General features: G+C 32.6%; 2 protein-coding genes across 6 annotated transcripts; both read right to left on the bottom strand.

The window, feature by feature from the left end:
- Window positions 1-1,198: 1,198 nt before the first annotated feature.
- On the bottom strand, window positions 1,199-8,008 carry LOC128549568 (tumor susceptibility gene 101 protein-like). Of its 3 annotated transcripts, XM_053526533.1 has the most exons (6): window positions 6,739-7,987; window positions 5,568-5,652; window positions 5,364-5,429; window positions 4,165-4,328; window positions 3,488-3,572; window positions 1,200-2,878 (listed from the first exon to the last, which is right to left on the bottom strand). In XM_053526533.1, the coding sequence occupies exons 1-6, from the start codon at window positions 6,778-6,780 to the stop codon at window positions 2,619-2,621; spliced, it is 702 nt and encodes a 233-aa protein (XP_053382508.1). In that variant the 5' UTR covers window positions 6,781-7,987; the 3' UTR covers window positions 1,200-2,618. The 3 variants fall into 3 exon arrangements, with proteins under 3 accessions (XP_053382509.1, XP_053382508.1, XP_053382510.1); XM_053526534.1 differs by lacking the exon at window positions 5,364-5,429 and having other exon boundaries at window positions 1,199-2,878; XM_053526535.1 differs by lacking the exon at window positions 3,488-3,572 and having other exon boundaries at window positions 2,671-2,878; window positions 6,739-8,008.
- A 1,613-nt stretch (window positions 8,009-9,621) lies between these two features.
- On the bottom strand, window positions 9,622-15,130 carry LOC123540455 (tumor susceptibility gene 101 protein-like). Of its 3 annotated transcripts, XM_053526536.1 has the most exons (8): window positions 14,986-15,130; window positions 14,663-14,747; window positions 13,881-13,946; window positions 13,197-13,360; window positions 12,581-12,719; window positions 11,772-11,816; window positions 10,891-10,974; window positions 9,622-10,701 (listed from the first exon to the last, which is right to left on the bottom strand). In XM_053526536.1, exons 1-8 carry the CDS (start codon window positions 15,031-15,033, stop codon window positions 10,682-10,684), a joined length of 651 nt encoding a protein of 216 aa, XP_053382511.1. In that variant the 5' UTR covers window positions 15,034-15,130; the 3' UTR covers window positions 9,622-10,681. The 3 variants fall into 3 exon arrangements, with proteins under 3 accessions (XP_053382511.1, XP_053382512.1, XP_053382513.1); XM_053526537.1 differs by lacking the exon at window positions 13,881-13,946; XM_053526538.1 differs by lacking the exons at window positions 9,622-10,701; window positions 10,891-10,974 and adding an exon at window positions 11,115-11,180.
- Between the last annotated feature and the right edge of the window lie 12,469 nt (window positions 15,131-27,599).

The following is a 27,599-nucleotide window of genomic DNA, read 5'->3' on the forward strand; positions in this document are numbered from 1 at the left end:
GAGGATTGCCGAGGGGAATGAACTTTTCGAAGACAAGTTAAGAGAGCCAGTAACCTAATATTCTATTTATCTTGAAGTCAATAAAATCTGTGTATAAGATATAATCTTTGAAAAATGTGTTTCAATACAAAAATGATCCGCACAGATTTTTACTCATTTGAAAATTCCTACGCCCTTGCTTGATTCTGTTACACAGAATGCCTTACAATAAAAATATCCCTTACCTCATACTTTGTCTTCTGTGTATTATAAATCATAGATTCTAACAGGGCATTTGTGTACAAAACAAGCAAATTGGTTTTGTCACGGATAAAATACAGCCGAAAACCACGCTTGAGAAGAATTAAAATGCCCGCAGTCTCTACGTTAAATTTACTCCATTTCCGTGAAAGACTTGAGGTAAATGATATTCCTTCTACTGCAAATGGTCAAGATCTAATAATTACAATAATCGACTAGAAAAGTAAAAACGCCACAGTACAAAAAGTCAATTCTATTCACCCAGACTTAAAACCCAGTTTACACAGCCCATAGAATAAATACTTGAAAAAGTAGTTGTTTTGACCTATAAACCTCTGTTGACTGAATAAACCCCAAGTTTACACGGCAGACTGATACCAGTCTAACAACTGCTTAGAGGTAGGATAAAAACAAATACATTAACAGGAGGAGTGGTTGTATTATTTACATAACGGCTTGTTGATGTGTCGGTTTTAATTCCGTTTTTCTATTTTTCGAGGTGGTCAGTAAACTTAAATGCATTACCAATCGGACATTTTTCCAAACTGACTAAATGACATGCTTCAACTAAACGTATGTTGTATGTCCTTACATAATCATCGTAGAAAAGAACTGCCTGTGATATGAGCAGATTTTAATGAAATATGTAAAAATCCTTTGGAAGCAAAAAATGCAACCAAGTAGAATTATAGTAGACTCGGCTTGACTGAGTCTGTTCATGAGAGGTAGTGAAATGTGCAACATCTCCCTCTCCCCCAGCACTGGCTAAAGCGGAACTATGTTACACATCTATTGAATGAATTTTATAATCTTAAAGGACTCGAAAACATAACAACACTAAATGCAAGTCTTGTACTGAATTCATTGAGTCAAATGGTGAGTTTGTAAGAAAAAAGGATAAATTAAAGGTATAGTCATTTTCTGGTTTCGTGATTGTTTATGAAAAATATATTTAACATTTATGCACAAATACAGTCATTTAAGTTCTTGCATTCATCTGCTCTAAAGCAAAATCGAGAGCCTATAGAATTGCACATAAAAACGGTTCTGGTTAGCAGTTCGGACGATGTAAAATATTTGCCTGTTTACTCAGTCACCATCTGAAAGACCACATACAATAAAGTTTATGCCGAACAATTAGTCAAATTAGTCAGTTTACCACTGCCAATGAAATAATAAATGCCTAATCAAGTTACTGCAAATACATATACACATGTAAATGACAGTGATTGCAAAGACAGCTTGACATTTGAAGGACACTGATACTCTGTAATATATTACTAGCAAAAATAGGTCTTAAAGGTGCCAAAATGAAGACAAATGAAAAGCATAAATCTTAAAGAAAGACTACACATTTTGAAATATACTACTAAACATTACGATAGCCGTGCAATATTCCCTTGAAGTCAAAACGTGTGCAGAGAAACGATTGATTTTTTGTGTGTGTGTATTTTCTTAGATTGACATAGGTGGTCATTTTGTCCTACTTTAGTGTTGATCGCTTTTCCGTAATCGGTCGGAAATTCTTAGGGATCACGTGATTTTAAAATTAATTCAAACGAATATCTACTTAAAGACGCGCTACAAAATAACTGTATTCTATTTTTTTTCCATGATGGTAATTATACATCATTTGCATGAAAAATATGAGATATACAAGATTTTAGTTTCAAATTGACAGTGACAAATATTAGGCTAAGACAATGTGTTTAATGTCTAAAATTTTATTGAATTAATGTAGAAGTATGTACACAAATCTGTGTATTTAGGTAAATTTCAATCACATTTTGTTTCTACAGTGTAAGATAGTTTTACATCTATAGTCTTAAAATTATGCTGAAAATGGATTGACTAAATAAGTTTGCAGATAAAGTTGTTAAAACACAATTATTCGGGAAGGGCCTCAATTGTCCACCCGAAAACTTGTAGTACAGTTGTATATATCACGTGTATTATAAGAATGATTTTCATGAAGTTTTTGTGAGTTGCAAAAATGTTGAATTCCCTATGCTATGTTTGTAAACATCACGTTATCGTTGCGGCATTTAATATATTTTGCATCTATTTATAAATTATAGCCTCGTTTCGAAGCATTCTTCCGAAAAAATCCGAAGATGCGCAACGGGATCGTAAGCAGTTGGAAAGCATACTTTCGGTTTGAAATAGACAGAAGTTTTTTATGTTTATCTGTTGGTTATTCTTGAACATATTCATGACTAGTTGGTCAGATCCAAAGCAGCGGGTCATATTTTCATTAAATATGAAGTCTCAGCTACAAACACTGGTTTTCCAAAAAATACTCGTTCAGGTGTTAGAAGTGGACCTTCCAAAGTGGCATTTGTGTTGATAATACGTGTACAAACAAATCACTGCGATTGTCATTTCAATTGATTTGCATCATTAATAAATATTTTGTGGTTCTTTGTAGCCGTTAGTCTTCGAGGGTATCTTAGACATTCTTTGCAGAAGAATTCCTCGCAGTCCACACAGTATCCCTCCGCGCCTACAGAAATATTTTCAGCACGTTGACATGTATCACAGTTTGCATCAGACTCATGTTCATCGCTATTTGACTTTCTTATTCGCTTGGTAAATCCACTTTTGCTTTCTCCGGTAGACTCTTTGCTTTCATTTCTCCCTGTAATGTATTAAAGTAGACAATTAGGTAAGTGTTTAAATAGCGTAGATTTTACATGTGATACAATTTTCATGTTTACAAAAGAGTAATATATGTAACCGCCAACCGTTCAGACAAATCAATCATAAAATTGTCTGAAATACACAAATTTACAAAACAAAACCGAAATTTCCCTGAAGTTTTCATTTTAAAATTGACAGTATTTCACTATATTATTCGTTTCCCTCTATTTTGTTTTTATGTTGTTTTCTGTTTGACTAATGCAACAAATATGTTATCTTTTTTATTTCACTGAAAACAGGAAATCTTTTGTATCTCTGTGACATGGTATAATGTATTACCCTGTTACAGAAGATACCGGTAGAGGTACTGTAGTATTATTTCGAGAACTTATTCTTATGAGGAATTAGAATCCAGGTGTTTCATTGTATTTTTATTATTGTGTTTTGGCATCAATATCATTTGCTGCTTGCTGACCCTGTCTGCATTATCTCATCAATTGATACACGTTGCAAAAAGCGAAAGTTTATGTGAAAATACCTGCTCTACATTACATATTACTGGTTTTATAAAATAAAAGGATACTGTATGATCTGCCTCTGACAATACCTTGTTTAAACGTCGAGTAAACCGGTGGTTCTTCGCCAAAAACAATCGTCAAAATCTGGATTAATCCAAGTAAGTCCGATTCCGGCTGAAAATACATGTTAGTCAACTGACAATTTATTATATATTTCAACTTGAACTCTATTATCAGTATGACAGGAAGTTCTATTTACATAGTTATTGCTAGCTTTGTTTATACGTAAAACATGACATGAACCCCAACTCGTGAAAAGTTTTCGTAGGTACCATCTGAGTAAACAAAAATCTGTTCCTATGAGAAGTCTCCTTTGAACTAAATATTTCACTGTTTCCATGAAACCATTAAGTTAAGGCAACAATTATATACCATGTAGTCCATCAAATTTGCTGTAAAAGAATAAAACCAATCAGCAACAATGTGGCACATAAAAAGTTCTCAACGGTCCGTGTAATGTAGGCCTTCCTGAGACATGGTCTGTCTGCAAACCTACTAAGGACATCGGAAAATTTTTACCCAATCACATCACATAAGTAGCATTACCAAATCATCAAATCATTAAAGATTTAACTGGAAGTCTTCACGTTTTTTTAATTCACTATCATGAACAAAGTGTGCTTGAAGAAACTATTATGAATACACTTGTGTTTGAAGTAACTATAGTTTGAAAGAAAAATGTTTTATATCTACAAAGATGTCTTACATGTTTCCACTCTTTAAGGTATGGCAGGTCTATTTTTCCATTCATGTCAACATATCGGCCAGACTTAATCTGCATCGTTGACGTTGGTCTCACATAGACTATTGGAGGATTGTAAGGATGTTTATTCATTAGCCATATTGATACAGGTATATTGTATGTCGCACCTAAAAGGTCGAAATATACAATAAATACTTTCATTTGTTTTCAGTTTTATTTCAAAACCACCAACCCAGGATGTTTCGGAAATGTGATTATCGTATTAAAAGCAACCACAGAAAATACATTACTTAGACTAACAGTTAACCACGTGTATAGTCGATATGTTAAGTCGCATGAGGAAACTGACAAAACCGTTCTTGATATAGCGCCTACAATACAAAGTGTGTTTTGGGGTTTTGTATTAAAAACTGTTAAGGGGATTGCTATATTTTGACTTACCATAACTTGCTTTAAATGTTAAAGTAACAATTGGTAATGCATTGAGAAGTGACATGTTACAGTCACATAACGCTTTTACGTTTATATAAGAGAAAGATAAACTGTTCGGATAAAGAGTAATAGTACTGCAAAAGCAGAAATTGTCACAAGTCTTTAATTTTCGCTATATTTGCGAGACATGTATATCGCGAAAATTAATCCTCGCGTAAATATTCATCATTAGCATAATTTTAATTAAAGTAAGATTGATATCATTTTTAAAATTTTGCGAATATTAAACCTCGCGAACATACTCAAAATTTCAATTTCGCGACATTTTGACACAGCAAAAATATTTGTTTTTACAATACGCGTAATGACAAGGTTATATAAGCATAAAAGTCAATATTACATAAATTATGAACTTGTGTGATCAACGTCATAAAGGCAGGTAATACAGACAATGCATTCAATAATGTTTTCTTCAATGTTAATCAAATATGTCAAACATTTGATTCATACAATTGTGTTGGAAACGGTTATCAAACGACATGAATACATTTGATGTTCACAACAAAAGTGTGGCTGCCAAATTGTAAACAAAGCCATTATGACCCATTAAGTCACTGATGAGATTTAGCGAGCTTATACTATCAATTAAAACGAAAGACAAAGACGTAAGATCATAGTACTATTTCACAAAAATACACTGGTACCTAATATCATAATCAATGCTGTTGTGAGTTGACAGGCGTTGTAAAAGAAATCTAACATTTGATCACCTTTGTAAAGGACTGGAATTGTTCCGTCAAACTGAAGTAGTTTCTTTCTGAACCCATCGTTGAAGACTGAAATACACAAGAAAGATATTGCTGATTTATATTTGAACTAAACCCGTCTGTCATATCATATCTGTCAAATTAATTTAACTAAACTGTAAGAAGATAACCATGCAAAACAAAAAATCTTTAGCATTGATCACTTACCAAATGTGTCTAACTTTGGTCGCATGTCACTAAATGTTGTGAAGACACACAGGACATCTCTTTTTGCAAGGTCTGGATTAGCGTACTGAATACAGTAAAAGAAATTACTTTTAAAAAGCAATACAATCCTGTGCTCAAATTATAAACAAGTTCATAGCGTTACATTGACAGCTGGTTTATAAATACACTAATGTCTTACTGAATGGCGTGCCGGTCAGTGTTAGAACAACTGCTTTGACTATTGACTGGCAAGCCATTCAATAAATGTTAAATGACATTAAAATTAATCTTCACAGTTCTAATTTTGACTTTTTTAACCCAGTGAACATGTGTTGAATATGCACCGGTCATAAAGCACAAACTATTGACAGGCAATTTTTACATTTGTAGAAGGAGTCATGTAATAGTAACATTACTTTAGCTAGCTTGTGATAAAACTTAACGCGTCTTTAATCACTCCTAAGTCAGGTTTTCTGAAACGCTATTACTTATGACAAACACGAAGATGTGGTCGTGAACTCAGTCGGACTTAAACGACCACTGGGTTAAGTAGCCGATATCGTAACCACATGACATCAATATCGTATGCTGTAAAATTTGAACGAACCTGTTTTGATATATCATGCTACGGGATATATTTAAACGAATGAATTGACGAAAAGTTAGTTTCGTTTTCAGTGTATCGACAAAAACTTTAACTAACCAAAAGTCAGACTTCTTATTATAACTGACAAAGTTTATTTAATATCTTTTTTTGCTTACATCATCTACTGTATTTTCATTTGTTTACTTTTCATCTTACGAGTTAACCCCTGTATCGTATAAGTAGAATGACTAATCGACCAAACCTTAACATTTATTATCTAATCTGAACTCAGTTCAATTGAATCAATTTAAGATACAACTATATTTAGTTTCGTTTTGGGATACGTCATCTACAGTTCTTTTAGCTCTTTCTCTTCCGCGTCCAGTCTGTGTCTTATTAAACCCCTTCTAATACAAACATTATATACCCGAAAATCAAACAATTTCTTAGGGTTAAAACATGTATCAAAACAGGTTTCCACTTTTGCTTTATATATTAACTTATATGTTGATATATAAAACTTCAGTATAATAAACTATTAAAATTACACAAGATAAAATATTTATTAATTTAGTTTTAATTTACCTTTGATAGTGATGTATTGAGAAATACATCATATGTAGACATGTTTTAATGACTTTTGTTCTGTAGTAAAGTTCCACTTTCGATTTAAAATCAGTTTTGTTGTTGGGTTTCCCATCTTATAATTAAAATATGTATGAATGCAATTTTCGCTTTTAAAACTTTTTTGTGAGGCACCTAAGCGACAACGGAATATCTAAATTACGCATTCATTTGATATAGATGTTAATATACCATTTAATTCCTACAGTATGTATTTACTTCAGTTGATGTTGTTTTGATTGAAATAATCAGAACAACATAAATGGAAGTAAATATTTCTAACATTAAGGTATTAAAAATTTACGAAGCAGTTGTTTTACAAATATTCATAATTAAAAGGAATGACTTCCAGATCGTTCGACAACAATAAAAGATATCTATATGATTGAAAAAGGCTTATTATGTACGAATTTTTGTCTGTGGTGTATTGGTCAAGCTGGAAAGCTTTCTTTGCCGAGGCGACCCGCTGTATAACGGTCAGGTATTTCCCCTGTCCGTTTTTCCCCTGACTGACTGGTCAGTTCTTCACCCCCACCCTAGTCATTTTTCCCACCAATTGCAACTGGTTACTCTTGATCATTCTTATGGGGGTAAAAAATTGACTATTCAATTCTTTGTTCTCAATGTTTTTAAATGAATTTATTTCAATTTTTGTGCACAATTAATCGGTCTTAACTGCTGCTATTCTTTGTCACTGACAACCACAAGACGGTGCCTATTTGTTTTTTTCTTATAAGTACGTAAAAGTATACATGGAACGCTTACGTTTAATATGTAAGTTTTAAATTTTAAATATTGTCTTGATAATAGTACTCAAACAGCTGTTTGTCAGCAATAAAAGTTTCCGAGGACAATTTGCAAAGCAGTGAATAATCTCCGTGCTCCGTGTCTTAATTAGTCATCACGGAGAATAGGTATTACGTATATTTAACATTACCAACAAAAATATGAGTAGCCGTTGTTACTTCGTGTAGAACAAAACACAAAAATACCATCATCAACTAAATACGAAACCTGGCAGCACCGTACACAAAATTTAAAGAGTAAAAAAAAAAAAACAACTATAACTCCCTTCATTGTTGGAACGGCAGTAGAGGTTTTGTCAAAAATAGAGCTTCTACCGAGGTTTAAACAAACCTATGATGCAATTTACTATTATGAAAAATCTAGGAGACATGATATTCCATTAAGTTTTGCAACTTACTTCAAATGAAAAAGTTTTCAATTTAGATTTAAACAAAGAAAGACAATTCTCACTAGTGTATATTGTAATCCCATGAGAGTTACGTTAGATTTCACATGTTTTATTTAATCACACTATGACGGAAGAAAATATCACAGAAGAAAACAATTAATGGCACACACATCACAGAACAAAGCTAAAATACTTTCAAAAACTGATGAAAAACTGACACATTAATTAAGGAAAATATATAATTACACGAAGATGGAAGAAAAATATCACAGAAGAAACAATTAATGGTAAACACATCACAGAACAAAGCTAAAATACTTTCAAAAACTGATGAAAAACTGATACATTAATTAAGGAAAATGTATAATCACAACACTGCTTTGTCTTTTAATAATAGCACTGTTTGGAGTACAGGTGCGACAGAATTATATCAAGATGACACAACTGAACGACATACAATGCTTTTTTTCAAGAGCAAATCACTGTTTGAAATATATCATTTCAAGTCTAACACGTATTGCCAACGATTATTAATATGTACATCTTGAAGATATTAACCAAATATTTGCCGGTTATGTGTCCTTTTACAGAGCGCCACTATAAGGATTGATGCTATGTCGTAATAATTGTGACGTACAAACAGTGCATGTTTTACATAATAACAAACAGTGTCAGCTCTTTGATAAATATAGAAATCCGGTCGTATTAGAATAAAATAATTAATCTGCATTTTCTACGCATTCAATGCTCGCATTCAGTTTCAGTTTAACTTCATGTTTAAAAACTTTTTTACTGGAATATTGTTTCAGTAAAAGAATGAATAAGTCAGCATGTGCACTCTGATCATACGAGTTCAATGAAGAGACTAGCATAAAATTATCAGGTTAATAAAAGGGACGATTATTATTAAACATTTTGTGAGACTTTCAGACAGGTTCTAGTACCCCATCACAGGTTCTAGTACCCCATAAAATATTTGCTCGTTTGTTGTTTTCAGAGACCGTTTTACCAGGACTAGGATACTTAGTCATAATGTTTTTGCCCTACAAGTGACAAAGCATTTCTGTTAAGTTTATATTAAAATGTTTTCCCTGTAAAAACACTTCAGCCTAGCATTAACCTTTTTAATAATGTTATCAAAATATAGATGTAGCAGACAAATCATTATCCAATACACTTCCAATAGATTTAACATAATTTTGGTAATTCATGTATATGGTGTGTCCATAACAGTGTTCAATAAAGTTGCAACATGAAAATTTCCATTTTCCTCATAGAATAAAACAAAATATACCGCCTCGGTAGCCTAGTGGTAGAGCGTCCGCTTTGAGTGCGGGAGGTCGTGGGTTCAATCCCCGGCCGCGTCATACCAAAGACGAAATAAATGGTACTAGTAGCTTCCTCGCTTGGCGCTCAGCATTAAGAGGATAGTGCTAGGACTGGTCAGCCCGGTGTCAGTATAATGTGACTGGGTGGGGTATCATGCCACGTGTCTACGGCGTGATATTCCAGTGAGGCAGCACTATAAAGCTGGGCATTGTGCTCACTGCTACAAGTAGACACCGTCGTTTATATGACTGAAAAATTGTTGAGAAAGACGTTAAACCCGAACACACACACACACACACACACACACAAAATACATTCAGTTTAACAAAGAGGTAAAGATTTATTTTCGACAACTCATTAACAATACTACAATTTATTCATATTCAAGAACATTGATGATGGTTTTAGGATAGTTTCATGAGAAAAAAGACAGCATAATGACATGCATAATTATGATCTGCATATGAAACTTAGTAACAGTTTTCACTTAACAAATAATCAAGGCCTTCGAGTGGTTTATCGTCTGATTTACCACGGTTCAGAGTTCAGATGCGTAGGAACTGAACCACGAGAGCATCTGAATACTGAAGCATCTGAACGATGAACCGTGGTAAATTAGACGATAAATCAAAAGTAGGCCTTGATTGTTTTCATTCTGACATGCTCATTGACATATTTTAATAAGTATTATGCTGGACTCTATTTACCCGAGTAGTAATGTATCGGACGTCATGCGGTAATTTGACGTCATAATTGACGTCATAATGCACTCTTACCGGTCCGCGCGTTAACCGCTGTTTATCGCAGAATATGCAGAGCTTGATATCCTTCTTTGTTTAACTGGAAATCAAATCGAGCCATGTTAGAATTATACATAGTTATACTCATACATCGACATAACACTCATGTAGCTAGGTTCTAGTATACTTCCCTGAAGAACGCCACATTGAATGCAAACAATGTATTTGTAACCTATTATAACCTGATAAATAAGATTTAAACCACTCCGTTTGTCCATGAACAATTGTATCAAACGCTTGAATGTAAATAATGACTTCACTCGTGCTAAGCATTCGTGATTTAATTATTACGCATCCGAGCTCATGCCAATATTTTATTAACTGATAAAATAAAGGGACATATTTATTGTTTCTCAATTACAAATATGCTTATAATATTTAAATCAACATGATCAATGTATTATTATGTTGATGTTCGTACTTTAAAAAAAACAGGAATTTTAAACATATTATAAATTTAGGTCCTATGTTATAATCATCTGGTACTTGCTGCAGTTTTTTGTCGGAAAATAGCCTTATAGCAATAGCACCGTGCTTCATCTATAATATCTAGGCATCATCGTGAGGAAGTATCAATCTTCTACGTGGATCTGTTCGGATCTATGAAAAAGAATGCAGAAGCTAATGTATAGCAAAACATAAACAACATAATTAACAAAAAAAAAAAACATTGATTTTGTTTGAATCGAAATACATAAAACAAAAATAAATAAATAAACATGATCTTCCTTAAGTGGTTGGTATTTTGTAGGACATATTATCTAGCATATCAAAAGTAAAATTTCATACCACGTGAGCTTAGTCTACCATGTACTTCACCGGCGAGTTCAAACGAAGCTATATCATCAGATGAAACTCCTGGACTGTTTCTACCTGCCAAAAATAATATTTTCATTAAATATTAGTAGCATACTTTGAAAGAATCGAAATAATATGTGGAGAGCTTCATTTACAGGTAATTTGTACCATTTTTACAAGACGAAGGATAAGGTCAAATAACTTACGTTTGCATGAGCATGATGAAGATACAAATTGTTATTTGTACCGAACAGGACACTAGCATGACAATGATGACTTTTCTGGAAATAGTTTACAAGCAACAGTTTTATGTAATGATATTTGCCTGATTGTTATGACTTGAAACATGTATGAACTAATATTAATACATGGGTGTATTTAAGATGTGTGAAGGCCGAAAGCTATGTAATTAATTTCAAAATGGCAATTACTAAACAGCTATCTATTCCGTACATTATGTATCTAATAAAGCATGCAGTTTTGTTTTCTCATTCTTTCACAATATTTACTCGATCCAATCTTGCATGCGTTTTAAAATTATACATTTTTTAAACAACTGTTTATAACCAATATTGTGTTATTTATGACCTCAAAGCAGTGTGACCTCATATTGGAATTTTAAACACGCGGATTATGAAGCTGTAGAAACAATGCAACTATACATTTGTTGGCCGGTGACATATAACGATAGTGCAATACATGCACTAAATTATGACATTGTCATATGTACATTTATAAAGAAGACAATATTTACGATTTCGGCTTATGAAAAAAAAAGAAAAAAAAAGCGATGTCATAATTATGCTACTGCTAATATCAGAAATAAGTAATTGTAATTTAAAGATGATATATTATCATAGACACCGTCTTACCATGTTCCGTTCCAGCAGTGTGCACACGTACTTCACTTTCTGAGCCTACAGTAGAAAATATTAGTCATCTCTAAAGTAGAAGTAAAATGACTGTTTTTGATATACAAGGTTTTAAATATCCTTAATTGATAAACCAGTCTTCTGACACATTTACAGCCATATACTTTGAATAATCTGCACATATTAAAGATTGTATTCAATCATTTTTCTTGACTGAATGTTATTATTTAGTCTAACAACCCAATTTGTTTTCTTATTGAACAAAGAAGGCTGAAAACTGTGTTTTATTATTCAAAAATTCATTTTTCTGACGCCACAATTATTACGTCATAGCAGTAGACGGCATAGCGGTGCGCTGAAAAGGAAACTAACAAAACACTGGCAAATATTTAATGAAACAGTAATCATTGCTTGTCGTTTAGATGCGTATTATTATATAATTCGCTTTATCTATTTTTTTATATAATTCCTTCGCATTTAAACTCCAAACAATGACAAATCACTGAAAGGGATATATTATTTCTTAAATAAACTTCAGAACACTAGAATACGTATATTTCCGTTTAACTGATATAGAGGATCGGATTTGTTTGTCTCATATTGAGTGAACACCGCTTTGATTTTTTTTGTCTCACTTTATTTGAATAAGGGTCTTCTTCAGTTGAAACACGTAATACAATGTTTTAGTGAATAAAGGAAAGGAGTGTTTTATCAGAATTATTAGCATACAAACATAATCCTACAGTGAAATTATTTCTGTTCAGTCTTTACAGACTGAATTACACATTAAAAAATAAGTGATTAGGTACCTTCTGGATTTAAAGCAGCACGTGCACTCTGTGACATATCACAATTGCAAGATTTGGATAAAGATTTACCGCGCACGGGAAGTTCATCCGAGAATACAGTTGTCATAATTTGTATCAAACTCAGCAGATCGGAGCTCGGCTACAATCGTAGATAGAACAGTTGTTAACCAAATGCAACTATGACAATTGCAAAATTAAATTAAAGTATAGACTCTATTATAGTAACATTTTTACTATTAAAATGAATTTCACATTATAAATTTGGTAATTCTTTTAAGAAGAGGCTACAAACTTGTTTGTTTATTTTCACACAGATATGTTAGAAATATAAACAGGCTATTATATATGGGATCATGGTCTTTGTTTAAAGTTGAAATTAGGATTTAGTTCGTTCTAGGTCTTATTCTGTGGCAAACCAAATATTTTGCTATCAGTTATCGTGTACTGTTATCAGTTATCGTGTTATACTTCCGTCTTATTTCCTATTAGTCCTTTAAAAATATTTTTGTCAGTTTTGTTTAGATACTGTTATCGTATAACCTATCATGTCATATTGATATAAGCATACATATTCAGACAATCTATGTCTTATAGTCAAGGATGCAAAAACACTTACGTAATTCCAGTCAGTAAGGTATGGTATATTAACTTTCCCATTCATGTCAACGAAGTTGCCAGACATGACATGCATCCGAGAGGTAGGTGTTACATACACTATGGGTGGTCTAAATGGATGTCGTTTGCTTAGCCATATAGAAATTGGGACATTGTACTCCGAACCTGAATAATTGACAAATAATTCATTTCTTTATTCATTTAGTTATGTTTATTATTTCAAATATTAATTCAGAAACGTAAAACGAAATAAGAAACGTCTACTATAAAAGATACAGTGATTGCATGTACTGCTATTAAAGCAGTATGCCGTACGCTCCTTTGCTAATTGCGGTCATCACTTTCTAAGGATTTTTCATCAAAGATTGTAACTATGAATATCAGTTACGATAATGACGTCTCGTCAAGTTAAATCTAAAGTCATGTTTTCAAATGTAAGATAATAACTGTCAGAAGCGTCAGTCGCTGGGGTGTGCTTTCTGGCCACAGTGGAAAATTTGTAATGGCCCGATGACCTTTGTCAAACTATAAGTGGAAATATAAGAAACAGTAAATAAATGAAGGATTTGATTACTTATAATTACTTATTTTTATTTATAGTGCTATGACGTTACTTTGAGACAATCTACTCTAAAACTTGAAGCTTTTTGCTTTGGATATGTTCAGAGTATTGCAACTGTCTAACCTGCAAAGTGAACAGGTACAGTTCCTTTCAGTTTTAGAAGTTTCTTCCGATATCCGTCTTCATACACTGTAATGTTAAAGTAAACAGTTTAAAAAATTGACGTACATACATTTGGTATGCTTTTAAATCGCCTTATTTTTACAATATTGTTGTCACTCTTAACTGTTGGTCTTGTATCGCCAGGCTCCATCCCACCGGTTTCCCACCCGCCACGCCCTGATTTTGCAAATGCGCAGATTATTGACGCTACAACAACTGAGCCGCTATTCCTGATTCTAATACTGAAACTGTACTGTATATATTTATAAATTAATAGGAATATGTATGGCATTTCTGATCGGAACATTTCTGATATAACATAAGTAAAATAATTATATGAAATCGCAATCAATTATGTAAGAAGAACTGCAAAGTAAGGAAACCGCAGGCAAGTTTCAAAAATACTTCTAGCGCCAATTATGGTGAGATAAGTATGCAAAATGAAAAATATTATATACACTAGTTTGTTATGTAAACGGAATGAACTTTTTACATTGTCTCGAATGGGACATTACGTTATTCTTTGTGTGCGTACTTGTATAAATACGGTCTCATACGAAATGTAAACTTCAAATAGTCTCAGAAAATTATCATAATGTTGGAAGCAACTCCTTTGTTTCAAAAGTTTCTTGTCATTCCTTCATCTGGTAAAATTAACATAATGTACAACATAAAAGTAAATATAACTCCTGTGCTTACTTCTCCGCTTTAAGTATAACCTTACTAATTAGACTCCCACTTACCAAATATTTCCTCTGTATGTTCCAAGTCGACAAAGACACTAAATGCATTCAACACATCAGATTTCACCAAATCAGCTTGTTCATACTTAAATTATAAAGTTTAAACAGATAAATGATTACAGCTTCTTTTGTTCTATTAATAAAACAACTAAATGTATTACAAACTTATATACAATACTGAAAATACCAGATACACTTCCATATTTTTTATGTTAACTATTTCTACTTTCAGTTTAGACGCGTTTTATAGAAAATCAATCCCTTATTAGTTTTATTCTAATATTATGATTTTATGGTGTTGTTTCTACTTCTTATCCACTTACCTTTAACTGATGAATAGAAGATGTTAAAGCCTGTTCGTAATCAGCCATTCTAAATAAATCTAATGTAACGTCTTCTTAACATGCACTATATTTCTTTACGCTATCATATGTATATTTGGACTTCTACTTTCTCTTTGGAGCTATTTTTATCCTTTATATAATTTATGCGGTTGTATTTATAACTATTTATAGTATACAGCAAGACTGAAGTAAGATAACTTAATTTATATACCTGTGCATACCACAACATTTCACAATCACCGGAATTCCGATAACTTTAACTCTTTGTGTCAAAAACACCTGTTGGATCGAAAAAATATTTTATTAAATAGTATCTGTTCAATCATTTATGATTAAACAACTGTACCTTTATACTTATGTTATTCAACAAATATCTGATTATAAAAATATTGCGCTTTTATAATCATATAATAAATACGAGTTATGTGTATTTATTAAGTTAGACGTAAAAATAATGAAAATGTATATTCTTAAACTTGCGCGACACTTTTGTTCTAAAGCACACTTAACAACAGATAATACTTTTTTCACAGCGAATGCCAATGTAAAACAAATCTTCAGGGCAAAACTATAAACATGGTTAACATGTTGTCAAATTCCGCACTAATCGGATTCAAAGCCATGACCTCAGGATCAGTAGTCAGACGCTAAGGCCTTGTAACATTGTACCTCCCTACCGTATAATACAAATCTGGACATCTTACGTGACACACGTCCAAGAGCAGCTATGAGTTCGCTTGATTGACATTCACAGGATCATCTACATATAATATATTATATATGATACGTGTAAGTGCACGGAATGTAGATCGAAACGCAACTTAGTGTCTTTTTAAATGAAAAGCACATAAAATCACTCCATTATTAACTGCTCTGAACTCTGCAGATCTTCCCTCGGGGTTCGATATGACCTACATAGAACTACATGTCAATGAATGGCATTGATTTTTCATGAAGCAATGAAATTCATTGCAAAAACTTTAGTGGTATTATATAACACTAACTGTACGCAATGTACTTTTCTCCTTAGAGTCAAACCATAATTTACATTTTTAATGTGATATATATTATATTTTAGAGGAATCTTTCCTACTTCAATAGGTATATAGAGGACATTCAAGTTTTTCTCATGAATGTTTGTAATTTCATCACATGAAAATGAAATACTTTACGGGTGACGTAGGCACGAGCGAAATATGAAGTATCGTTAAAAATACCATAAGAATCTGATGAAAATAAACAAAACACATTCATGATAAACCTTTGATTGAAATCGATATTTGTTTAAATTTAGAATTTAACCACAACTACAAATAAACGTTTCCTGTACTACAATTATGAATGTTAATTGTACAAGTTGCGCAAAAGAATTTTGACACATTGTTGCAGTTTCATTTTTTTACGTCTCAAATCGAAAGTGAAAAAGGTTAAATAAGGTGGCAGCTGAGCAGGTTTTTGCTTGATTTCAAGCAAGTCCACGATTCACAACTGATTTTCTCCATAGGCTTTCAGTAAGTTTTTTATGTCATTTTTAAATGTTCAGTTTGTTTTATTTTACAGATTTGTTCTATTTCCACTGTAATAAAAGAAAGAAAATTTGTAAATTGTATTTTGCTTAGTTTTATATAAAATTTACAATTGTGACTTCAGTTATTTAATTTATCACGGTAAAAGGAAGTAACAGAAGTAACAGAAGCTTTTCTGACTGATGTTTTAAAAATGGTATTGTATTTTTTTTCTGATTTAAACGGAGGAATGTTGCCTATTCTTTTAAGTATGATTCCTTTAAGTATGTCTGTCAAAAACAAGAACCAGCTTCAGCATACAACGCAATGAATGACTTAACTCTGTGAAAGGGTTCTGCTTAAAAAATGAGCTGTAGAGCACGTTCACCCCAACCCCCTCCCCCCTCCCCCCAAAAAAGGCTATTAAAACTAATCTGTGCGGTTTTTAATAAATTCATATGTTATATGTCTTTCGCGTATTTCTAGTAAGTCTAGAATATGTGCGTGTAAGATAATTGCCCCCCTTTTCATTTAGAAATTGTCAGCCACATTTTCTTGCAGCGGCTAAAGCTTGTGTGATACATTTACCTATAAAATTGAAAATTGGCTTACTTTTTTATTCGTCAAGTTTCCTTAAGGTGGCAGTGGAGCAGTTTTTTGCTAGATTTCAAGCAAATCCACGGTTCACAACTGTTTATAGGCTTTCAGTACAAAAAAGGCAGTCCTTTTGCTCTACATTGTGATATGGCACTAAGGTAATCTTCAAAATGAAAGCATTAATTTTAATCCATGTGGTCACCTTTTAAAGGAGTGGACATTAAAGCCTACCCCTAACCCCTCTTAAAATCAACAAAATTTAAGCATGTTTTCCTTACTTCCAACACATGCCATACACTCGTTTTTGTACTTATTTATTAATAGCTACATGCATGTACACATTTATTTCTTTTAGAATAATCTTTCAAAAATTAAATCATTAATATTAATACACTTTGAAAAAAGCTACCCTAATTTAAAAAAAAAAATCAACCGGGACCATAATTAGAATCTGTGCCACTGCCACCTAAAATGCACTCGTATACACACCAGAAATGTATATAAAAATCATTGTGGTCTTATGGTAACAGACGGACATATTCTGAGATGCTCATGATTGTCTCACACCCAAATGCATTTAAGATGCCCGTAGTGTCTTTATTTTAACGGGACAAAGGGTTTCCCGTGTGTCGTGCTACATTTGAATATACATATGTATACAAGGACGACTATTCACAATACCTGTACCTAAACACATTTCTCTCTTTATATCATTCTGATTTGCGAGCTCTTTCAAATTATCTGTTTCAGTCTGGTAGACAAGGAATTTCGCGCCTTGAGTGGGAGGTATATATATCTGATATAACATAATAAAATGTACTGTAGAAGAGTTGTGGTTCTTGTGATTTATTTTTATTTTGACTTAATACAAGAAAACAATTCTGAGACAGTTTTATTTTCTAGATTATAATGTGCTTATTTCTTTTTATAAGGTATACCTAGCGGACACTACGATTTCCTGACTTTATAATACTTTTGAAGTTTCTATGCAAAATGTGAGGGTGCTTTCCCTTGTTATCCAATACGAGTCTTCATTTACTTGTTTTCTTCATTTTTCATTTTTTGCAGACAAGAAATGGTGCCAACTTACACTACATCTTTTAAAGTTTTATTTTAAGAAAGATTTATGAATATCCAACTTTTCTTTTTCTCTCGAAAACAACATCAAGACATTTTCCTACTACTATTTGTGTTTAAACGTGGTTCAATGTATTAATATGTAATAATTAAATGATAAATATGTGCGTAGATAAAGAATATATATCATAATTCTACAGAAAAAACTATTTATTTATGAATAAATCAAAACATTTAAGTATTTTCACTTTTGCAGGTATTGTTTACTAGCGAGATGTGCTTTAGTCCATCCAGGAAGTTAAGATCTTATGTATGTTTTTATGTTACGACGTATTGCATTCAATTTAAAGAGTCTCACAAGTTATACTGTTACAGCAATTGTAAGTTAAAGTCAGCAAACGAATTTACAGTACATTGTACTGAAGAGCATCTTGTAAAAAAACAAAACAAATTTTATGTGTCCAGATTACTCAGATATTCATTAAAAAAAGGTACTTTCAACGTGAAATGTTCTGATATAAATATATAAATGGTAAACACATAAATTATGCAGCGAATACCTAGCAAAAGCTATCAGTACCTTGAATATTTACAAGATTATTTACTTTTAAAGACGTGGCACAAAATAACTGTATTCTTTTGTATTTCCATGATGGTTATTATACATGCATTGCATGAATAAAAGAGCTATACAATGTTTAGATACAAATTTACAAGACAGTGATGTATTTTAGCACAGACAGTGTGTTTATTGTCTTAACATTTTATTGAATTAATGAATCAATATGTACAGAAATCATTGTATTTAGTTAAATTTTAATCACATTTTGTTTCTACAGTGTGAGACAGTTATTGATCTATATGCTTAAAACTATGCTGAAGAGAGGTTGACTGAAACGTTGGCAGATGAAGTTGTGAAAACACAATACAACGACATTCGTCGGGGCGACATTCGGCAGGGCGCCATCAGGACGTTTGTCGTTCTGACGCTGCGACAGAACGAAATAACGAAATGGCACAAATCAGCCACCATATGAGTTTGATACCGTTCATGTCAAAATATTTGTAAGTGGGTTAACACGTCGTAAGACAGCGATGAATAAAGGGAACATTTGCTTAAGCTGACAAGTATCTAAAATAGCTTATGACCTCTTTTGTTATTTCCCAAAGTTAGAGATACTACTCCAGCACAATAAATTAAACGACAGTATGTTTATATTATCGGTTGATTGTTATGCTTCTCATGCATCACTGAACGCAATAAGGTTGTCAATGAGAACTGTAATGTTATACAAAAATATTTTCTGTACTGAAACGGTTTAATGAAGAAAAATCATAATAATTTATTATCAAACATGTTATCGTTTGAGTTATCGTGCGGGATTTAAAGTCTCTTCATTAGACAATAAGTATTATTATGAAGATGTTTACTTTACAATAGTACCCGATGCGCGTCGGACAAAAATTGTAATAATTTGTTTTTCTTTCAAATCAGGTTACTTTACAAAAACAGTATCGTTTAAAAGATCTATGACCATTTTATATCGGACTGTACTTGCGGTAAATATTTTAGGAAATAAACGCATTATGTGTTGGGTGGTGTTTTTGTTTGCATAGATATTCGTAACGATTTTGTGTTTGTATATCCTCCAGAATTAAGGGAATTGCAGACGGACTTCTTCTTCAGTAAGGTATTTTCATTTAACTTATTCTATAAATAGTTTAAAGAACTATAAACGAAACTTACACACAGGTCAATAGAAACAGAAGTTTTGCAAGCATGATTATGAAGGGCAAATCTACAGCGTCCTGTTACGGATAGATATTTTCGGAGGTTTACCAAGGGTAGTTATCAAAGCCCAAAAGGGATTGAAAGCAGCGAACAAAGCAGCAAATATGTCATTTAGATATTTTTTGCAACGATAGGTCTTTGGAATGATAAAATTCAATTAACCTAGCTAACCAGTTCGTTTCAAAAACTTTTTGGAAACGTTAAACATAGAGATAAGACTATTTATGAAAATACTTTTTATCTTTGCCATAACGATGGAAATAATAAGTTGCGTCTTCATAAAAAAAGCCTTTAAAACGATATTTTCTTGAGCAATTGTTTGTTTGTTTTGTATGTTCTTGGGTTTGGTACTAATAGCAATGTTTCTACAACTTAAATAACAGGTTTTACTATATTGTAACTGTAAATGTATATAATTTCATTCGATTTGAAAAGAAAACAATTTATTACTTTTTTACCTATTAAACACCACATGCCTGAAGTACAGGTTATGCTTCGCTTTGCGATGATTCATATTAAGCGAATATTGTCTAGAGGTTACGCAATTTCCTGAATATGTTTCAAATTACATGTATTACTGCTACGCGACATGGTTATTTTACAGTGTTCCGCCGTACAAACGTTTCCATTTTCCAGTTACCATCCTAGATCTATATAAAGAGACAAATTAAGATAGGTTACGATATTTTCAGAAAAGCCTTGCAAATGTATACACTGTATACTGGTGTTAAAAAACAACAGAAATTTCAATGTATTCAAATATTGCTTAAGTATTTAAAACTTAAAAAGTTAAATGGATGTATAGAGGAAAGTCAGAGTCAAATCATACTTCAGGTAATGAGAGAATAGTGATATCCTTATTAGTGCTACTGACAATTTCTTAAGGAATGTGACTCATTATAGACCTGGAGCGCCTGTGTAAATTACAGACTCCGGTATATACAGGATTCAAGCAATTTGAATAAAAAATATCTTTAAAGTATATGTTGTAACCATGGTAATACTTACCCTAACCTTTAGTTAGTATACTATAAATATAATACACTAAATGCGTGCAGACATGCAATAATTTTCGTAATTTTGTCGTGCTCTGCAATTCAGTATCACTTTCAGACATGCGCAGAAGACCGCTGCAACTCTGCAGTTGACAACATTGATTTTTATCGATATTTCTGTTTGATTTATGATTGGTAGTGGTACTCACATCAGTGAGCCTCAAAATGATATGTTGATACACTAAAATGAATATTTTAGCCGCACGTTCTGCCAGAAAAGACTGACAGGCAAGAAACTTAATCAAATGATTAATCGCTTAGTTCTGAATTTAAAAGCTGCAAACATACCGACATAATATTTTTTTTTCTGATCAACATAGTACTAAAGCAATACATAAATTTCACTTAAAAGTTATCATGTTGAAAAATAGCTGTATCCTCAACTGCTTTTTAAGAATCAATTTTATTCTCAATTTGTACATTTTCATTGGTTTTGAAAGTTACTGAATACGACATTCAACGCATGCTACAGAGAAGACGTAGACGTTTATTACTTACAAAGCCTAAGTCTTAAAAAGCAGCTGTTCCTGAAAAAGAAAGATACAGCTTTTGTTCAAAAAGTTTTTGTTTAGATTTCATTCTCGTTGAAGATATTTATCAGTGCATTTCCGTATGTATATATATTTCCTCTTAAGGATTTGAGTTGGTCCCATATGACCTATAGGGCACCCTGTTAAATTTACATTGCTCTCAAGATACGTTATGTTATTTACTTCAAAGTAGAGTACAAAAATTGTTATATGAGTGACTGTTACCTGAGAGAAATGTACACAGTTACCTTACAAATAGACCTATTTGCATCCCATGAGTCCAAAACTGCCTTCCTATGCTTCACCTCATTAAACTTTTTTAATTCTACCACGTAACAGTTTCGGTAATGATTGGGAAGCAAAGGTCGCACCTCATCTTCCTCTATACCGGCAGACAATTGCATGATTTGCCACAGTAACAATGTGATAATAAATCATGCATCTGTACTAGATTGAAATTTAGTTTAAAAGTCAACGAGTCACGAAAGGATTTAGACATGCACTAAATTCCTAGGCCCACATGTTTCCAGTCATGGGCCATTCCTAACATTTAAACTTTTGATGCCACCTACTCAGGATGAAAGAACTATCAAAGAATTACCGAAAAACTGCAAGAAATTTAAATGTTGACCATCACATTTGGGCACTTTTTTATCTTTGAACTCGGTTACCCATAGTTCGGCAGAGATATTTTTTCATTAAAATGCTCTACTGATAAAACATGCATATTTCTCACACAAAATGCATCATTCCATATTATTTCAGCCACAAACCATGGATGACAGTTTTATTTTATGAAATAAGATCTCAAACACATCCAATATATTTTACACCAACACAGGAGATCACTTTACATGGTAACTATACATCGCGGAATACCATATACTTTTTTAACCAATCAGAGGCTTTGCTAGTTACTTCCATGTATCAGAAACGACTCAGGTTATCAGCTTTTTTATTAAACTATTTAACTGTGAATGTAAAAAATGTGAAAAATCTTCTGCAATTTTTTGAAAATCGTGTTTCGTTTATCCTGCTTCACCTTACTGTTTTCATTTGATACATATCTGAAATTACTTTCAAACGTGTTGTATCATGTGAAAATAAATGATACTTGAAAATATATGATACGAATAATCTATCTGACAATACACGAGAATGTACGAAGGGCCTAAATTTAAATGAGGGAAAGACAGACGTAGTAATACATTACCGGTACCAGGCAAACCCAATATATGGCATACTATATAATTTTATCAGTAGTATAATTTTGTGAAGTTTTATTCAAGTTATATCTTAATAATGACTTGAAAATTCTTTATTATATGAATATTTAAGGTTTCTTACTAGCTTATGAAATAATGAATGTTTGGCACAGCTCCATCTAACATTTTACGAAAATTAAGTCTTGATACTACCTGCCTTTTGTAAAACTTCCAGATTTTATTACAATCATTGTATATGTGCGACAGGCAAACAGCATGTAAACAAGTTGATTAGTTTTTCTTTTTCAGGAAGACAATATCCTGGTTTAAAGGAGTATTTACGACTGTTTGTAAAGCAGATTAAACGTCTATGAAATTGTAAGTCATAATTCCTGTATCGGTTATTATAATTACATATATCTTACTTAAATAGTATATTAAATCAACGTTTTTCATATGTGAAAAACACTGCTGGATGTTTCCCAATCGACGAGTATTTGTCCATTATAGCAATTGTCCGCCAGGATATTAAATTTGCATTAAAAAGATATCACTTATTACCAAAATATCCAAGTAGTTTGACAGTTATATATTTTAACGAAATTTCTGAAATTTCTAGTCTGGGACATTTCAACAGTCTTATACAAAGGGAAAAACTTTACCCTGGGACTAATCTAAAGCTTACTTACTATTTAACACAATATAATGATAGTCATATCTCACAAGCCTTTTTCTTTAAATGTAGTCAGGAACTGCAGCCAGTTTAAAATTATTTATTTACACCATGTTCAGTTTGATTGGTTTTATTATGTATTCTTGCGTGAAGGTCCATGAAATGGGTCTTTGTCATTAATAAAGGAATGTGAGGGAAACGGAGTATTTAGCATTTCATCTTAGACCTACAACAGTTGCACACAATGGAGCCACATCTTATGATCTATGTTTTAAACTATTAATGGAACTAAAAACAAATGTTGTGCACACCTCTAAATGAGTAAATCGTAGCTTAATTGCAGATACATTACTATTTAACTACGCGTAAATATGTGTCCAGAACCGAAAATCAAAGTCAAAAGCAAAATATACAAAATGGGTCCACCATTTTGTATAATTCAAGTGTATAAAGTTTGTATTTGCCGGCATATAGACATTTTATTCATTACTGTAAAATTCTAAAAACAATAAAAAGATTGTTTACTATCACCAATTCAGAGCATTTTAACGAGCTTTTGATATATTGCTTTAACTAGGTCTTGCAATTTCCCCGTCTCTTGTTCTACCTTTTATATCATGCCTGTTACTCAATGGGAGAAATACCTTAGAACATTAAAATGTTTTGGCCAGGATTCATAACCTTGAACAACACTAGGTATAACAGGGACAGTGTTATACTTTATCATACAGTGAAACACCGCTCGCTCGAGGTCGCAAGGGGATGAGCAAAATGCTCGAGTTATCCATGGTTTCGAGCGACCCAAACATAATAATTTGACCAACATACGAAGAAAATTGAAGTTTGTTTTACCAATTGTCATCGAGACCATTTGCAGAGGAAACGGTGATACGTAATAATAACACACTCGTGACATTTTCAAAAAAAACGTATTACAAACGTTATTTATGATAGATCGTAAATGGCACATGTGAAGAAACAGCTAAGACAATTTTTTTTATTTGAAATACTGTAATCGAATTCGCAATTTTCTTCTCCAAATTAAGAGCTCATAATTATCGTCTCAATTTTATGAAAAGGCTGTCTTATTTCCTTTATTTGCATGCAAACAACTGTTGATTAAAATATTAAGATCTCATAATTATCTTCTCTATCCCGCAGAAAAAAGTAATAATTAATAACAATTTTGATCAATAAAATTTTTCTTCCACCTTTCACGAATAATTAATCTCATTATCAGATCAAATATACCGACAAACAAACATTTAAGATAGTCGGGGAATAGACCATGCAATTCTCGCGACGTGCGAAAATTTTAAACTAACCAATACATTCTGACCGCCGAAGGTGTGAAAACTTTTGACACCTCTGCTCGAGTTTGCCATAAGCAACAAAGAGTAAATTAATACACAGGGACCAGGTGTCATGCTCGAGCGATCGAGTTATCGATGCTCGACCCAGCCATGGTAATTTCACATAGAAAATAGAAGGAAATCGGCCGGGACCACATGAATTGCTCGAGCAAGCCCGGGTGCTCGAGTCATCGATGCTCGAGCGAGCGGTGTTTCACTGTATATATTGCAGTATGTTATTTCAAAACAATGGAGAAGTAATGCACAGCATTTCTTTCAAAAGACGAATGTATTCATTTTATTATGTTGATTTAACGTCGCACCGACACAATTATAGGTCATATGAGGACTTTCTAGCTATGATGGTGGAGGAAGACCCCAGATGCCCCTCCGTGCATTATTTCATCACGAGGAGGCACCTTAGTAGAACTACCAAACTTCCGTAAGCCAGCTGTATGGCATCCTCACATGCAAAATTCAACGCTCCGAGTGAACCCACATCGATGAGGGGCAACTGACCATAACCACACGGCCATGGGGGCCCCTACTATCGACGACAGCATAGTCAAGCTGTTTTCACCACTTATATTGATAGACATATTACATGTACTATTTACTGTATTTTTAAATTTTGATTGCTAACGTCTGAATTAAGTTAAGTATAAACAGTGTTTTAGGGTAAAGCGCAGTTTAGGGTATACAGCTAAGCTCTCATTGAAAACTGCCAACACATTTTTGTCTAAAATTCAGCTAAGTGCACTTTTTATAATTTATCTAATAATTTCGTTAACTTTTTCCAATGTTTTCGAAAAGTTTACCTTAATTATTGATTCTGGCAATTCGTTTCCATTTACATTATATATAGTATCATGTTCTATCTCAAAGAAAACTATTAACGGGAACCAGTTTCTTCGGAGTTTGTTCGCCATGTAAATGTATCGATCATCACGTGATGAACTATGGTCACGTGAATGTTGTGTTGGCAGTGATCAATGAGAGCGTAGCGGCAAGGGAGATCACTACGTAGAAGTTTGGTAAAAACATCAATAAATGAAAAGTAGTTGATAGAAATTTAAAAAGCTAATTTCTTTATAGTATACAAAGTTGTCTTCTTTAAATCGGATTGGAGGGTGAGGGATGTGGATGGGTGCGGGGTGGGGGTGAGAGTGGTGGAGTATTCAACACAATCAACTGTTTGTAAGTCTCCGTAATTTTGTGTAATTGTTGTTTTGATTTTACTAGGTATTTACTATGGGTCGTAAGTATTTGTCTGGGGTGGATAACTCGCTATCGCTGAATTTACTCGTACGAGGTTACTTACGAAATTGTTAAGGTAAAACTGAGGTTATCTATTTTGATAACGCATAGCATACCTTATCAACCTCGTATATTGTGCCTGATTTACCGTAAATGTGAAAAAATGCATAAAATTGAAACGAGAATCTTTCACAGTCTTAAAGATTAAAAATTACATAACATTTTTTTCTAAAATTTCCTTTGTTTTCCCTTATTTTTTTAGTTGATTTAGTTTAACTTAAGCAAGTAGAAGATATTTATTAAATCTAGAAGGATGGAAACGAATGGCATCCGTAAGTAAACTTCTTATTGTTGTGATATATTTCTTAACATCATATCCCCAGAACGGCTGCACATTGTTTATAAAATTTCGCCAGACATACGTATTTTTGACAACACAAAACATAACGTCAGATGACCTTCAGCTTTTTCCGGAAGCAAATAAAATAAATGTACACAGACTAAAGTCGTATTAGCATTGATCTATAGTCAGGGTTTACGCTCAGAGACTTTTTGCACACATTTAATGTTACACTGTGATAGAGGTATACAGTACATCCTGCATTAGCGGTCACCTACAGGTATTAATTAAGCAGCCACTTGCCTTAAGTAGCCAATCTAGAACTTCTCAAACTAACGGTTCCATTACTTTGAACAAAAAGCTCTAAGACATTGCTTTGGTATAATTACTGGCAACATCTTTGGCCATCATCCTTGGCTGACACTACAATACTGGAGTTTATTTGAAAATGAAAAGAGGAGATCGAAGTTTATAGTTGTATCTACTAAGTATAATATAACTTATTTGAGACAGACATTATGGATATATTTGAAGCTGTAAGACTTAAAGTGTACAACACGAATACACGAATATATATATTCTAGTATGATATATATGAAATATTCGTATAAAATACTCATACAATTTGAAGCAATGGTATGTGTAAACGTGTAACAAGAATATATCGTTAGGTTGAACACATATGATCGAATGAGTTTGGCTGTTTTTTTTTTTTTGTTTTTTTTTAATTCTAAATTTGAGTAATTTAAGACGAAACATTTGACGGGAAACTACTCTCCTCTACTTTTCCTGGAATAAAAATAGATATACATAAATCTCCAGTTAATATAAGACGTTGTTCTTTTTCCTGCAATCATTTGAATTTCCTTACATTTACAGTTTATTAATGTTTTTGTCTGTTTATATTATTCAAACGCAGTTATTAACAGCTTTTTTTCTCATTCAACTTCTGTTCATATTACCAAGTAATAATATCCAAACAATTAAAAAAAGCAAAAAGACTCAACTTGCGCATTCTTTTCGCTATTTATATTTAAAAGAAGTTTCATCGGACCATTTTATCTATAGTATGTTTAGATTATGATGCAGTATTATATCTGGTAAATCTTTTGAAGATTACTAAAATTTCTTTACTGGCGTGTCTGAATCATGAAAGGGCCATGAAAGGATATCCAATTATATTAACCTGTCATCCTGTCATCCATTTTTT

The sequence above is a fragment of the Mercenaria mercenaria genome, chromosome 16, assembly GCF_021730395.1.
Source record: "Mercenaria mercenaria strain notata chromosome 16, MADL_Memer_1, whole genome shotgun sequence".
Classification (NCBI taxonomy): Eukaryota; Metazoa; Mollusca; class Bivalvia; order Venerida; family Veneridae; genus Mercenaria; species Mercenaria mercenaria.